Consider the following 14,915-nt stretch of genomic DNA (forward strand, 5'->3'; position numbering starts at 1 on the left):
GAACCAAAACTTCTGTTGGACTTGTGACTGCCTGAGGTATTTTTAAATCTTTGGGAAAAAAGTGAACAATATAAATACTTTTTATGAGTTGCTGGCCTGAGGGATTCTCAAACAAGTATATGTTCTAGTTGAATTGTGACTGAATGAATTAACATTTCATCTGTGTGTGTGTGTGTGTGTGTGTGTGAGAGAGAGAGAGAGAGAGAGAGAGAGAGAGGGAGGGAGGGAGGGAGAGGGAGGGAGAGAGGGAGAGGGAGGGAGAGAGGGAGAGAGAGGGAGAGAGAGGGAGAGGGAGTTGGCTCCTCTTGCTATGCCATCTTATCTTACCTTGTGTTAAACTTCATCATCATTTTCTAACCTCTGTCTGGTCAATTACATAATTTGGAGAGAGTCTAAGATAATTGGCACACGCACTTATAGGACCAGGGAAGAACAGGATTCTATGGAAACATGTAGGAGTATCATTTATCTCAGTTTGAGGAGGGGGATTAGGAAAGGTGTTTAACAGTAAGCAATTTCTAAGTTGAGACATGAAGGATGAATAAAGGTGAATGAGAGAGGGGGAAGAGAGTTTATTGGGCTGAGGAATAACTACTACTTATAAATTTAGTATGCAATTCCTGAGAGTTATCTTGTATGTTTTGGGAAAATTGGAACAGCTTTTATGAATTCTTAGTCATGTTTCTTGTGACTATGCATTTGCTATTGAGTGATAAAAATAGTGATAACTTGTTTGTGTTTTGAAAATTTTCTATATATGTGTGTTTCTTTAATAAATAAGTATCAGTTGAGCAGTGTTTTAGAGAAATTGTCCAGGTAGTAAATAATAATTTTAGATTCTCCTGGAGGTAAACTTTTCAAAGCTATAAATATCCTAATATTCTGCCACTGTACTTGCAGTGAATAAGATACAGGTCCCTAAATGATGTTAGTATACTTGAATAATTTGTTCCATCTAGAAAATGGGCTGATATGTATAGGTTAAATATAAATAAAAATCATCTGGATTAAAAAAATTTTTTTATTATAATTTTTTAAAATTTTATTTATTTATTTAAGTTTTGGCTGTGTTGGGTCTTCGTTGCTGTGTGCAGGCTTTTTCTAGTTGCGGTGAGCAGGCTTCTCATTGTGGTGGCTTCTCTTGATGTGGAGCACGGGCTCTAGGCGTGTGGGCTTCAGTAGTTGTGGCATGTGGGCTCAGTAGTTGTGGCTTGCGGGCTCTAGAGCACAGGCTCAGTAGTTGTGGCGCATGGGCCTAGTTGCTCCATGGCATGTGGGATCTTCCCGGACCAGGGCTCGAACCCGTGTCCCCTGCATTGGCAGGCGGATTCTTAACCACTGTGCCACCAGGGAGGTCCCATGGATTTTTATAATAACATTATCGGGCAGTAGAGTCTTCGAATGTGTGGCAGACTGTATCTGTATCTGAAAGGACCAGCTCAGGAATGATTGCTCATTGTCTGGCAGCTATTTTATAAAAGCATAAAGGAAGGTCATTGTAATGAGAGGATTGACAATAGGCTCTACTGTATTAACGTTGTATTGGTTTAGAACAGAAGCCCAGGCCATCTATTCAACCACAAGAAACAACTTCAAAAGACTACTTCCCTTCCAAAGGCTTTTAGTTTTAGAATGAAGTATTTAAGAATAACTAATATAATAACTGCCCCCCAAATCATCCCACCCCTTATGCAATATGGCCCTTCAGATATATTCACCAGGTTTTTCTTTTTTTCACTTTGGAAAGGGGTGGTTATTTCATGCTTTTTCTGCTGAGAAGTTGAAATTATACTCATTCATATTTTAGAGCACATATATTGATACTTTCGTTGAGAGGTGATCTTACACATAGGGTAGTAAGTGGCTGTCTTTTCAGGTGGTTGTAATCTTCCAACTCCTGCTCTTTAGGCTTTAGGGCCCGAAATGACATTGTGAAGAGATATCTTTATTTGTTTTACTTCTGTAGGTGTCTCTTTGTAAGATGCTGTATTTTTTCCATTATTGGGTCTTAAAAAATTTTTGTTTTATTACTTTGTATTGAGAGATAGCACGTATTACAGTAAAGGGCACAAATAATAGCCTGATGACTTTTCAAAGGGAACGGATCATTTAACCAGATCAAGAAGTAGAACATTATCTTGTGTTCTCCCTCTAGTTACTACCTCCTCCCAAAGAGCACCACTATCTTGGCCATAGATTAGTTCTGCTTGTTATTGAACTTCTGTATGGCATATGCTTTTTTGCCTAGCATATTTGTGAGATTCATACACATTATTCATTAATTCTATGTGTACATGTCCATTAATACATATGTGTATGTATTTCTGTTAGGTATATCTTTAGGAGTGGAATTAAGTGCCGGGTCATAGGTTATTTTCAGCTTTAGTAGATACTGCTAAATAGTTTTTCAAAGTGTTTGTGCCAGTTACATCCCTATCAGCAATGTGAGGTTTTTAGTTGCTCCACATTCTTGTCCAAACTTGATATTATCTGTTTTGAAAATTTTAGCCATTCTGGTGGGATAGTGGTATTGTATTATGATTTTAATTTACATTTCCTCATATACTATTCTAATTGATCACCTTTTCCAGTGTTTATTGGCCATCTAGATACTCTTTTTTAAAAAAAATTTTTGGCCACGCTGTGCAGCATGCGAGGTCTTAGTTTCCTGGACCAGGGATTGAACCCGTGCCCCCTGCAGTGGGGGCACTGGACCGCCAGGGAAGTCCCTACATATTCTTTTTTTTTAATTTATATTTTTATTTTTATGAAGTGTCTGTTCTGGAGAAACATGCCAATTAATGCCAATTAAGAATAAACGAATTCTGTGCAAGGATTTGACTTTTTTAAAAATAAGTTTATGGGATGTATTCAATCTAATTTAATAGTTTATGTAGTCCTTTTTTCATGCTTCCTGTTTTTGATTATCTAAGGATTTGTGCAGTTGGTTTGTTGAATTCTCCTCTACCCTGTTGTTTCACTCATGCTCTGTGAGTATATAGCATTTTTGTGATCCCAGTTCAATGTGGAGAGGGACTTCTTGTAGACATGAGTACGGCCTGCGTCTGGGCTTTGAATTATGTTCTTGTCTCCCTTTAAGACTACCAAAACCAAAACGTCAAGTTTATATAGGTAGGCAAATGCCTTTAAGAGAAAAGCCCTCTAGATTTACACCTTGGGTTCTAGCTTTCCTTTTTGGCTTGGAAAATCTTTGGTGATGTTGGTGGTTATTATTATTTTAAAAATATTTTAGCCAGCATTTTTAATTGTTTTCAGTGGGATGATTGTCTAGCCTGCCATTATCAGAAATGGATGGTTCCCTTCCATTCATTCCTTGGGCCATGTGTTAAATCTAGTCTTGCTGTTTCATAGTTACCCATCATGTTTTACCCAAAATATTATCTTTCCTTATTGTCTGTATTTTTCAATAAATTTTTCTAAGAATAACTTTGGCTTCTTAAAATAATTAAGACTACCTTCAAAGAAAGATTTGCTATTATCAAATATTTCAGTGTATATTTCCTACAAACAAGGACAGTCTCTTACATAATCATATTAAAATGATTAAAATCAGGAAAGTGTAACATTGACACAATACAGTTATTAACCACAGTCCTTCATCCTCTACCCCCAGCTTAATTGAGGTATAGTTGACAAAAATTGTATAGATTAAGGTGTACAATGTGATGTTGTGGTATACGTATATATTATAAAATGATTAACCAAAATTAAGCTAATTAACATACCTATCACCTCATGTAGTTACTGTTTTTTGTTTGTTTTTTTTTTTTGGTAATGAGAAAACATTACTCTCTTAGGAAATTTCAAGTATACAATGCGGTATTATTCACTATAGTCACCATGTTGTCATTAGATTTCCAGAATGATTTCATTTTGCAAAACTGCAACTTTGTACGTTTTGGCCAACATCTCCCTGTTTCTCCCAACTTCAACCCCTGGCAACCACCATTACACACCCTGTTTCTATGAGTTTGACTTTTTTAAAAGATTCCACATGTAATCTTTTTAAAAGATTCCACATGCAGTATTTGACTTTCTTTTTCTGACGTACTTCACTTATCATACTATGCTTCAGGTTCATCCATGCTGTTGCAAATGGCAGGATTTCCTTTTTTAAGGCTGAATAATATTCCATACATATATATGCTACGTTTTCTTTATTCAGTCGTCTGTTGATGGATACTTAGGTTGTATCTATATCTTGACTATTATGAATAATGAACATGGGAGTGAACATGAACTGGGAGTGAACATGGGAGTGCTTCTATCTCTAAGACACTGTTTCATTTCCTTTGGATATCCACCCAGAAGAGGGTTAACTAGATCATATGATAGTTCTATTTTAAATTTTTTTGAGTTACCTCCATACTGTTTTCCAACTGGTTGTACCAATTTTCCTTTCCACCAATGAATTCCTAGTCCTTATTCAGATACTGTCAACTCTCCAGGACTCAATTCAGAATCACTCTGTCTTTAGTTGTCATGTTGCTTTATTCTTCAGTCTGGATGGTTCTTTAGCCTTTTTTGGGGTGTTTTTGACTTCAGCATTTAAAACCATACAGACCAGTTATTTCATAGACTGTCTTTCAATTTGATTGACTGATGTTTCCTCGTGATTAGATTCAGGTATGCATTTTCGGCAGGAAAACTGTAGCTGTAATACTGTATTCTTTTCAGTGCTTTGGTTTAGAAGGCACCTGTTTTTGGTTTGTCCCAATATCGATGTTAACTTTTGTCAGTTGATTAAGGTAGTGCCTGTCAGGTTTCTCCACTGTGAAGTTATAATTTTTCCATTTATAATTAATAAGTGATTTGTTAGGGAGAAACTTTGAGACTTTATATATCCTGCTTCTTATCAACTGTTCGTTTACCAGTTTTAGCATCCATTGGCAATTTTCTCATTCCCATCTTTCAGACTTTTATATTTATTAATTGGCATTCTATCTTTATTTCCCATTTAATTAATTATTAATTAATTATTAATCTATATCATTATGAATTCAGAGATTCTTATTTTTATTCAATGGGTTATAATCCATTACTGTCATTATTTAGTTTGTTGCTTAAATTATCCCACACTGGGTTAGTGAAAGCCCTGTGAATTGATTCCTCTTTCCTTTTGATGTGTCCACATCATTCTTTGAGTACCTACTTACATTCTGGCACGAGATGTTCCAGACTCATTTTGTACTCTTCCTGCCACAGCCCTGGAATCAGTTTTCTCCCGAAGGAACCCTTGGTTCCTTTTAGTGAGAAGGCTAAATAGACAGCAAGATCTGAGCATGCTCATTGTTACTAGTGTGCTCATTACTTATAGACTTTCTAAGGGACTGAGCTAGGAAATACACACACGCACACACACACACACACACACACCCTATATCTTTTGCTCTATCTATCTGTGTATCGGTCTATCTTTTAAAAACCATGCATTCATACCAACATCTCCATTTTCAATCCAACTGAACTCAGTTCATTTGTAACTCCATTCTCCGACAGTGAAAAACCTGGCTTCCACTGTCCTCAGCATCTTTACTCATGCTTAGAATACACAGAAAGTGGCTTTAGAATTGCTAATCCTTACCACTATAAGAAGCAGACCTATACATTAGAGTTCAGTGTTTACAGTTTTTTTTCCCTGAAGTAAAAGCCATATACAATGAAATGCACAGATTTTAACTAGGTAATTTGCTGAGCTTTGATAAGTGCATACATACCTGTCAAGATATGTACATTTCCTATCATTTCAGAAAGTTCCCTTGTGCCCAAGCCCTCCCCCCACAAAAGGAAATCATTTTTCACCACAGATTTGTTTTGCCTCTTTTAGAACCTCGTATAAATGGAATCATCATGCAGTATGTATTTTTTTTTCATATTCTATTTTACATTCTTGCCTTGCCTTTTCAGCTGTACTTCTTTGCATTGATTTTTTAATCATTGCTTTAGGGATTACTATATGTACGCTTAACTACTTCATGTAAAACAGGAGAACCTGGCAACAGTATCGTTCCAGTTGTCTCATTTGTACTATTACTTTCATATTTGTGAACCTATATATATGTTATAAAACCCTTTATACAGTTATAGCTTTTGCTTTAAACAGACATATATGATATAAATAAAATAAGAAAAATACATGGTCTTTTATATTTACTCCATGTTTACCATTGCCAGTGCTTTTTATTCCTTCTTAAAGATCCAGGTTTCTATCTGGTGTCATTTCTCTTCAGCCTGAAGAACTTCCTTTAGCATTTCTTGTAGTACAGGTCTGCCTGGTTATTCCTAGACCTTAATGTTTATCTTCATTTTTAAATGAAACTCTACCCCTGTCTAGAAGGGTTGCTAAAACAATTATGGTGGGATAGAGACTGGGGGTCATGTAAGAATGGAGTTCTGTTGATCTTAGGTTGAAATTCTTGGATGGTGTGGAATCAGAATAAAGCTGATTGCACAATGTGTTTATTGTGTTATTATCATGCTATTTATCGATAATCTTTTGGTCACCTCAAACATCCATTTTGGTTAATTGGACATTCATTCACTCATTCAGCAAATATATATTTTTTTAATTAATTAATTAATTTATGGCCGTGTTGGGTCTTTGTTGCTGCGTGCAGGCTTTCTCTAGTTGTGGCGAGCAGGGGCTACCCTTTGTTGTGGTGCAGTCTTCTCATTGCGGTGGCCTCTCTTGTTGCAGAGCATGGGCTCTACGCTCGCGGGCTTCAGTAGTTGCGGCGTGTGGACTCAGTAGTTGTGGCTCATGGGCTCTAGAGCACAGGCTCAGTAGTTGTGGCGCACGGGCTTAGTTGCTCTGTGGCATGTGGGATCTTCCCGGACCAGGGCTCGAGCCCATGTCCCCTGCATTAGCAGGCAGATTCTTAACCACTGCGCCACCAGCAGCAAATATTTATTGAGCACATAGCAGGTACTTTTCAAACTTTGGGGATCTTGTGGTAAACAAATCAGGCAATGTTTCTATCAGAGCTTTTATTTTAATGCAAGAAAATCAGACAATAAAAATATACAAGTGGAAAAGATAGATCAGACGTAAGTGCCATGAAACTGGAAGTCATGTTCCCACTCCTGAAATGTCAACAGCCAAACCCACAAAAACACATACATCAATATATCCCCTAAAACAAAAACACTGCCCTACTCTGTCCCCACTTTGGTCAGGAAGAAAAACTGCCACAAAGCAAAGACTAATTACCCTTATATGAGGACCTTTTGATTTACTGATTTGTGTAATATGAAAATTGATAATTTAATGAAATTAATTATAGTTACATTCAGCAATGAAAGCCCTAACATTTAATGTAAGGGAAATAAATGAAAGTAAGTAATCGATGCATTGTAGTTCACGTCTATTGATAATATTAAAGCCCCTTAACTTTTTCACTTTTCAGAGAATGTTTCAACTATCTGGATAATCCTCTTAATGAAAAACAAAGTTCTTTCAGAGCATAAAGTTGACCATGCCATTCTTAACCTTAAAACCGTTCAGTAGCCCCACGTCTTGTACACAGTAAAGTACCACCTCCTTGGCAAGGAGTCTCGTGTTGGTCTCTCCAGCTCTGCGTCCTGCCGCTCTTGTGTTGTGTGCTCCAGCAGTTGTCTTAGTTCCCTGACCACACTGTGCTATTTCACACCTCTGAGCCCTTGTATATTATTTTCCCTTTGCCTGCAATTCCTTATTTTAATCTGGTGAACTACTGTTTGTCCTATAAAAGCCAAGTTTCATAGCCTGTGTGCTGTCTTTCCCCTGTGCCTTCCAAGTTTATTATTCCCTCCTGTGCTACTTTGTAACCTTTTGCATATTGCACTTTTCATGAAACAATGTAATTATTTAAAGGGAGGTTTGAATCCAGCAACAAGTTGGAGGTACTTTGAGGGCATTGTGTATAAGTTGCTTCTTAATAATTGTGTATTGTGTTGAATAAATAAATGAATTACCATAGGAAGCCATGTTAATGAGAGATTAGAATATATGCTCCTTCTATTGACTATAATAAATAAGCAGAGAAATTAAAAAGTACCGATATCACCCTCTTTATGTTAATTGGAATGTCTTCTTAAGTTTGCAATTTAGTATATTTATAAGTTCTTTTGGTTAAAGAACAAAATGATGTACAACCTAACTGAAATAACTGTAAACCGTAAACATTTAGGGTCTTCCTAAAGCATGTTTTCATTTCCATCAACAGAATCCAACATGGCGGAGTCTTGATTTTGGAATAATGCCGGACCGTCTCGATACATCTGTGTCTTGTTTCGTGGTGAAGATTTGGGGTGGAAAGGAGGACATCTACCAGCTGTTGATTGAATGGAAAGTCTGTTTGGATGGGCTGAAATATTTGGGTCAGCAGGTAATTTTTAGACTGCAGTTTCAAGTAGTTGTCTTCTCTAAATGAACAGTCTAGCTTTTTCTGTTGAATCTTCTGATTCTACATTTCCTATTATAAAGAGAGACCCTTTATGATTGTTCACTTACTTACAGAAATTTGAGTCATTGCCAGGTTTAAAAAATGACTGAAAATATTTATGAAGAACTGCCTTAAGCTGATAATTTAAGAGGATATTTTTTGGGGGGGCAGGTAGAAAAGCATATGCTTTCTCATAGCACTCTGCTTGTTCTGTCCTATTGGATGTTTCCCCTAGAATCTGAAAATTAAGTTGAAAATAAGCACCTCTCTTGTGACCAGTAGAGTGGGGTTATTCCAAGAATAAGAAGAGCTTCTGTTTATTGAGCACAGGGATGACAAGTGCCTGGCTCATATACTGCTACCCATTCCCCATGACTGATGTAGCTAACTCATCATAGCACTCTTACAGCTGAGCTCAGAAGTAGCTCCATAATCCTTTCTAACACAGTGTTCCAGGATGCAACTAGAAACATATCAGAATTGCATCTGAAATGAAACCTGTTTGCCATACCCAGACGTAAGTAATTACAGTTAATGTTTATAGTGACCTTGTGAAAGTTGATATTATTGCCCATAGTTTCCTGATGGGAAAATTGTGCCTCAGAGAATTTAAGAAAGTATCAAGATCACACTGCTAGGTGGAGCTGGGATTTAAATTAGGCCTGACTTAAAAATTCATTCTCTTTCTGCTGTACCACACTGGTATATACATGTAGTCCTTGGTAACCACTCAGCCCACATTGGAATAAATGCCATTTCTATTTTGTGATACCTGTGGGACTACTGATAAAGGTAACTCTAAAATGTTAGTTATATCTACAAACATCCTTCATATTTTTTACTATTTATTCAGTATATACTTTTTGGTATGTTTCTTTTAGAGAAACAATTCTACATTTTTCTTTTTCAGATTAAAAAAAAGCAAAACAGCTCTTCCCTTATTTTGCATACTATACTTTATTTTGTGTTCTTTTATAGTGACCAGAACAATGCATGCAATGAATATTTTGCTTAACTAAATTCTAACCTGCTACAAATTCTGTTTTATTTTTATTTTTTTTCTTTTGTTTTAGGGCTGGTCTTAATTAAAACTCATGAAGTAATGACTTGTGGGTCTTTCTTAGGGTCTTTCTCCTCTCTTTTAGTACCAAATGCTTGTTGCCTTTAGCCTGGCTAACCAGCCCTGCCCTGAGGCATGTACTCTTTCTATCTTGCTACATGCCGGAGTTGGCTCTCTGTGTATAGATTATGATATTAAGCACTTGTTTATGTTGTGTGGGGGTGGGGCTTCTTAACATTAGAGTTGCAGGGCTATAGGCTTGTAGGGGAGGGGTTTTTTTTGGCCAGAGAAGATGGCCTTCATCATGCTTTTCAGTTCACACATTCCTTAGGTGGTTGTTTTCTTAAAATACCCAGCTGTGCTTATGTCTAACTTACCCTAATTTCAGAGAGTTAGCATTCAGGTGCCTTCTTACAAAGTTGGTTATGTTGGTATCGCAGAGAACAAGAGAAAGAGAAAACATTTTTCTAAGCCAACTAGACACTTAATATCCTTGTAGAAAGTCACTTATGAAATAGGTATAACAAGTAACAGGCTACTAGAAAATCAGATATAATAGAATTACAAATTTTTAGAGGAAAGCAAGGCTAAGATGTGTTAGGTTAATAGCCAGAATCACTGAGGTTCATTGATTGGTCATCTGCTTTCTAGCAGGCATCGTTCTTAGTGTTAAGGATCCAGAGATGAGTCAGATAAGGTTCTTAGACCCGGTAAACTGATGATCGATGAATAGCTGCAAAGAGAGCTATGGGAGTATGTTTAAGAGGTATGTAGACAAACCTGGATAGAGTCAGGGAATGGATGACTTTTGAAAGAAATTTTTTTACAGGTTAGGTTTTTTTGAGTTATAATTTACATACAATAAAATTTACCCTTTTAATGTATACAGTTCAATGAGTTTGACAAATGTATGAAGTAAGTAACCATCACTACAATGAATAATGCTGCTGTGAATATTTAAATATAGGTCTTTGTGTTGATGTAAGTTGTCATTTCTCTTGAATAAATACCCAGTATTGGAATTTCTGGTTCTAATGGTAAGTGCTATGTTGAAATTTATAAGAAACTGTGAAACTCTTTTTTCAGGGTGACTGTCATTCTGCCTTCCCATCAGCAATGTATGATAATTCCTTATCTTTGTAAGGGCTTATTATTGTCAGTCTTTTTAATTTTCACTATTCTGATAAAGTGGTATCTCATACTGATTTTAATTTTCCTAATGATGTTGTGCATTTAAAAAATACGTTTATTTGCCATCAATCCCCCTACCTTCTTTTTTTGTGAAATGTTCATTCAGAACTTTTGCCCATTTTTTATTTGCTTGATTGATTTCTCATTATTGTGACTTGTAAAATTTCTTTAGGTGTTCTGTATGAGTTAGTCCTTTATGAGATATACATTTTCCAAATATTTTCTGCTAATCTGTGGCTTGTCTTTTCATTTTTTTAAGTGTCATACTTTTTTTTTTTTTTTTACATGGATCATCATAGCATCTTTCTTTTTCTTTTTTTTTTTAAACATCTTTATTCGGGTATAATTGCTTTACAATGGTGTGTTAGTTTCTGCTTTATAACAAAGTGAATCAGTTATACATATACATATGTTCCCATATCTCTTCCCTCTTGCGTCTCCCTCCCTCCCACCCTCCCTATCCCACCCCTCCAGGGGGGTCACAAAGCACTGAGCTGATCTCCCTGTGCTATGCGGCTGCTTCCCACTAGCTATCTACCTTACGTTTGGTAGTGTATATATGTCCATGCATCTCTCTCGCTTTGTCACAGCTCACCCTTCCCCCTCCCCATATCCTCAAGTCCGTTCTCCAGTAGGTCTGTGTATTTATTCCTGTCTTGCCCCTAGGTTCTTTATGACATTTTTTTTTTCTTAAATTCCATATATATGTGTTAGCATACGGTATTTGTCTTTTTCTTTCTGACTTACTTCACTCTGTATGACAGACTCTAGGTCTATCCACCCCATTACATATAGCTCACTTTCGTTTCTTTTTATGGCTGAATAATATTCCATTGTATGTATGTGCCACATCTTCTTTATCCATTCATCCGATGGTGGGCACTTAGGTTGTTTCCATCTCCGGGCTATTGTAAATAGAGCTACAATGAACATTTTGGTACATGACTCTTTTTGAATTTTGGTTTTCTCAGGGTATATGCCCAGTAGTGGGATTGCTGGGTCATATGGTAGTTCTATTTGTAGTTTTTTAAGGAACATCCATACTGTTCTCCATAGTGGCTGAACCAATTCACATTTCCACCAGCAGTGCAAGAGTGTTCCCTTTTCTCCACACCCTCTCCAGCATTTATTGTTTCTAGATTTTTTGATGATGGCCATTCTGACTGGTGTGAGATGATACCTCATTGTAGTTTTGATTTGCATTTCTCTAATGATTAATGATGTTGAGCATTCTTTCATGTGTTTGTTGCCAGTCTGTATATCTTCTTTGGAGAAATGTCTATTTAGGTCTTCTGCCCATTTTTGGATTGGGTTGTTTGTTGTTTTGTTATTGAGCTGCATGAGATGCTTGTAAATTTTGGAAATTAATCCTTTGTCAGTTGCTTCATTTTCAAATATTTTCTCCCATTCTGAGGGTTATCTTTTCGTCTTGTTTATGGTTTCCTTTGCTGTGCAAAAGCTTTGAAGTTTCATTAGGTCCCATTTGTTTATTTTTGTTTTGATTTCCATTTCTCTAGGAGGTGGGTCAAAAAGGGTCTTGCTGTGATTTATGTCATAGAGTGTTCTGCCTATGTTTTCCTCTAAGAGTTTGATAGTGTCTGGCCTTACATTTAGGTCTTTAATACATTTTGAGCTTATTTTTGTGTATGGTGTTAGGGAGTGATCTAATCTCATACTTTTACATGTACCTGTCTAGTTTTCCCAGCACCACTTATTGAAGAGGCTATCCTTTCTCCACTGTACATTCCTGCCTCCTTTATCAAAGATAAGGTGACCATATGTGCGTGGGTTTATCTCTGGGCTTTCCATCCTGTTCCATTGATCTATCTTTCTGTTTTTGTGCCAGTACCATACTGTCTTGATTACTGTAGCTTTGTAGTATAGTCTGAAGTCAGGGAGCCTGATTCCTCCAGCTCTGTTTTTCGTTCTCAAGATTGCTTCCCCTATTCAGGGTCTTTTGTGTTTCCATACATATTGTGAAATTTTTTGTTCTAGTTCTGTGAAAAATGCCAGTGGTAGTTTGGTAGGGATTGCATTGAATCCGTAGATTGCTTTGGGTAGTAGAGTCATTTTCACAATGTTGATTCTTCCAATCCAAGAACATGGTATATCTCTCCATCTATTTGCATCATCTTTAATTTCTTTCATCAGTGTCTTATAATTTTCTGCATACAGGTCTTTTGTCTCCTTAGGTAGGTTTATTCCTAGATATTTTATTCTTTTTGTTGCAATGGTAAATGGGAGTGCTTTCTTGATTTCACTTTCAGATTTTTCATCATTAGAGTATAGGAATGCCAGAGATTTCTGTGCATTAATTTTGTATCCTGCTACTTTACCAGATTCATTGATTAGCTCTAGTAGTTTTCTGGTAGCATCTTTAGGATTCACTATGTATAGTATCATGTCATCTGCAAACAGTGACAGCTTTACTTCTTTTCCGATTTGGATTCCTTTTATTTCCTTTTCTTCTCTGATTGCTGTGGCTAAAACTTCCAAAACTGTGTTGAATAAGAGTGGTGAGAGTGGGCAACCTTGTCTTGTTCCTGACCTTAGTGGAAATGCTTTCAGTTTTTCACCATTGAGGATGATGTTGGCTGTGAGCTTGTCACATATGGCCTTTATTATGTTGAGGAAAGTTCCCTCTATGCCTACTTTCTGCAGAGTTTTTATCATAAATAGGTGTTAAATTTTGTCAAAAGCTTTCTCTGCATCTATTGAGATGATCATATGGTTTTTCTCCTTCAATTCGTTAATATGGTTTATCACATAGATAGATTTGCGTATATTGAAGAATCCTTGCATTCCTGGAATAAACCCCACTTGATCATGATGTATGATCCTTTTAATGTGTTGTTGGATTCTGTTTGCTAGTATTTTGTTGAGGATTTTTGCATCTATGTTCATTAGTGATATTGGCCTGTAGTTTTCTTTCTTTGTGACATCCTTGTCTCGTTTTGGTATCAAGGTGATGGTCGCCTCGTAGAAGGAATTTGGGAGTGTTCCTCCCTCTGCTATATTTTGGAAGAGTTTGAGAAGGATAGGTGTTAGCTCTTCTCTAAATGTTTGATAGAATTTGCCTGTGAAGCCATCTGGTCCTGGGCTTTTGTTTGTTGGAAGATTTTTAATCACAGTTTCAATTTCAGTGCTTGTGATTGGTCTGTTCATATTTTCTATTTCTTCCTGATTCAGTCTTGGCAGGTTGTGCATTTCTAAGCATTTGTCCATTTCTTCCAGGTTGTCCATTTTATTGGCATAGAGTTGCTTGTAGTAATCTCTCATGATCTTTTTTATTTCTGCAGTGTCAGTTGTTACTTCTCCTTTTTCATTTCTAATTCTATTGATTTGAGTCTTCTCCCTTTTTTTTTGATGAGTCTGGCTAATGGTTTATCTATTTTGTTTATCTTCTCAAAGAACCAGCTTTTAGTTTTATCTTTGCTATTGTTTCCTTCATTTCTTTGTCATTTATTTCTTTTTTTTTTGTCATTTATTTCTGATCTGATTTTTATGATTTCTTTCCTTCTGCTAAGGAAGGGTTGTTTTTGTTCTTCTTTCTCTAATTGCTTTAGATGCAAGGTTAGGTTGTTTATTCGAGATGTTTCCTGCTTCTTAAGGTGGGCTTGTATTGCTATGAACTTCCCTCTTAGAACTGCTTTTGCTGCATCCCATAGGTTTTGGGTCGTTGGGTCTCCATTGTCATTTGTTTCTAGGTATTTTTTAATTTCTTCTTTGATTTCTTCAGTGATCACTTCGTTATTAAGTAGTCTATTGTTTAGCCTCCATATGTTTGTATTTTTTACAGATCTTTTCCTGTAATTGATATCTAGTCTCATGGTGTTGTGGTTGGAAAAGGTACTTGATACAATTTCAATTTTCTTAAATTTACCAAGGCTTGATTTGTGACCCAATATATGATCTATCCTGGAAAGTGTTCCATGAGCACTTGAGAAAAATGTGTATTCTGTTGTTTTTGGATGGAATGTCCTATAAATATCAATTAAGTCCATCTTGTTTAATGTATCATTTAAAGCTTGTGTTTCCTTATTTATTTTCATTTTGGATGATCTGTCCATTGGTGAAAGTGGGGTGTTAAAGTCCCCTACTATGAATGTGTTACTGTCCATTTCCCCTTTTATGGCTGTTAGTATTTGCCTTGTGTATTGAGGTGCTCCTATGTTGGGTACATAAATATTTACAATTGTTATATCTTCTTCTTGGATCGA

At 36.4% G+C, this 14,915-nt stretch overlaps 1 protein-coding gene across 3 annotated transcripts in view; it reads left to right on the forward strand.

Annotated features, from left to right (window-relative positions):
• The window catches only part of UVRAG (UV radiation resistance associated), a 317,503-nt gene that overhangs the window by 41,445 nt on the left and 261,143 nt on the right, over positions 1-14,915 (forward strand). For all 3 annotated transcript variants that reach the window (XM_079928279.1, XM_079928281.1, XM_079928282.1), the window contains exon 4: positions 8,226-8,387. In XM_079928279.1, coding sequence (XP_079784405.1) covers positions 8,226-8,387 — 162 coding nt within the window. The remainder of the gene's footprint in view (positions 1-8,225; positions 8,388-14,915) is intronic.

This window comes from Stenella coeruleoalba (genome assembly GCF_951394435.1).
Source record: "Stenella coeruleoalba genome assembly, chromosome: 8".
NCBI lineage: Eukaryota > Metazoa > Chordata > Mammalia > Artiodactyla > Delphinidae > Stenella > Stenella coeruleoalba.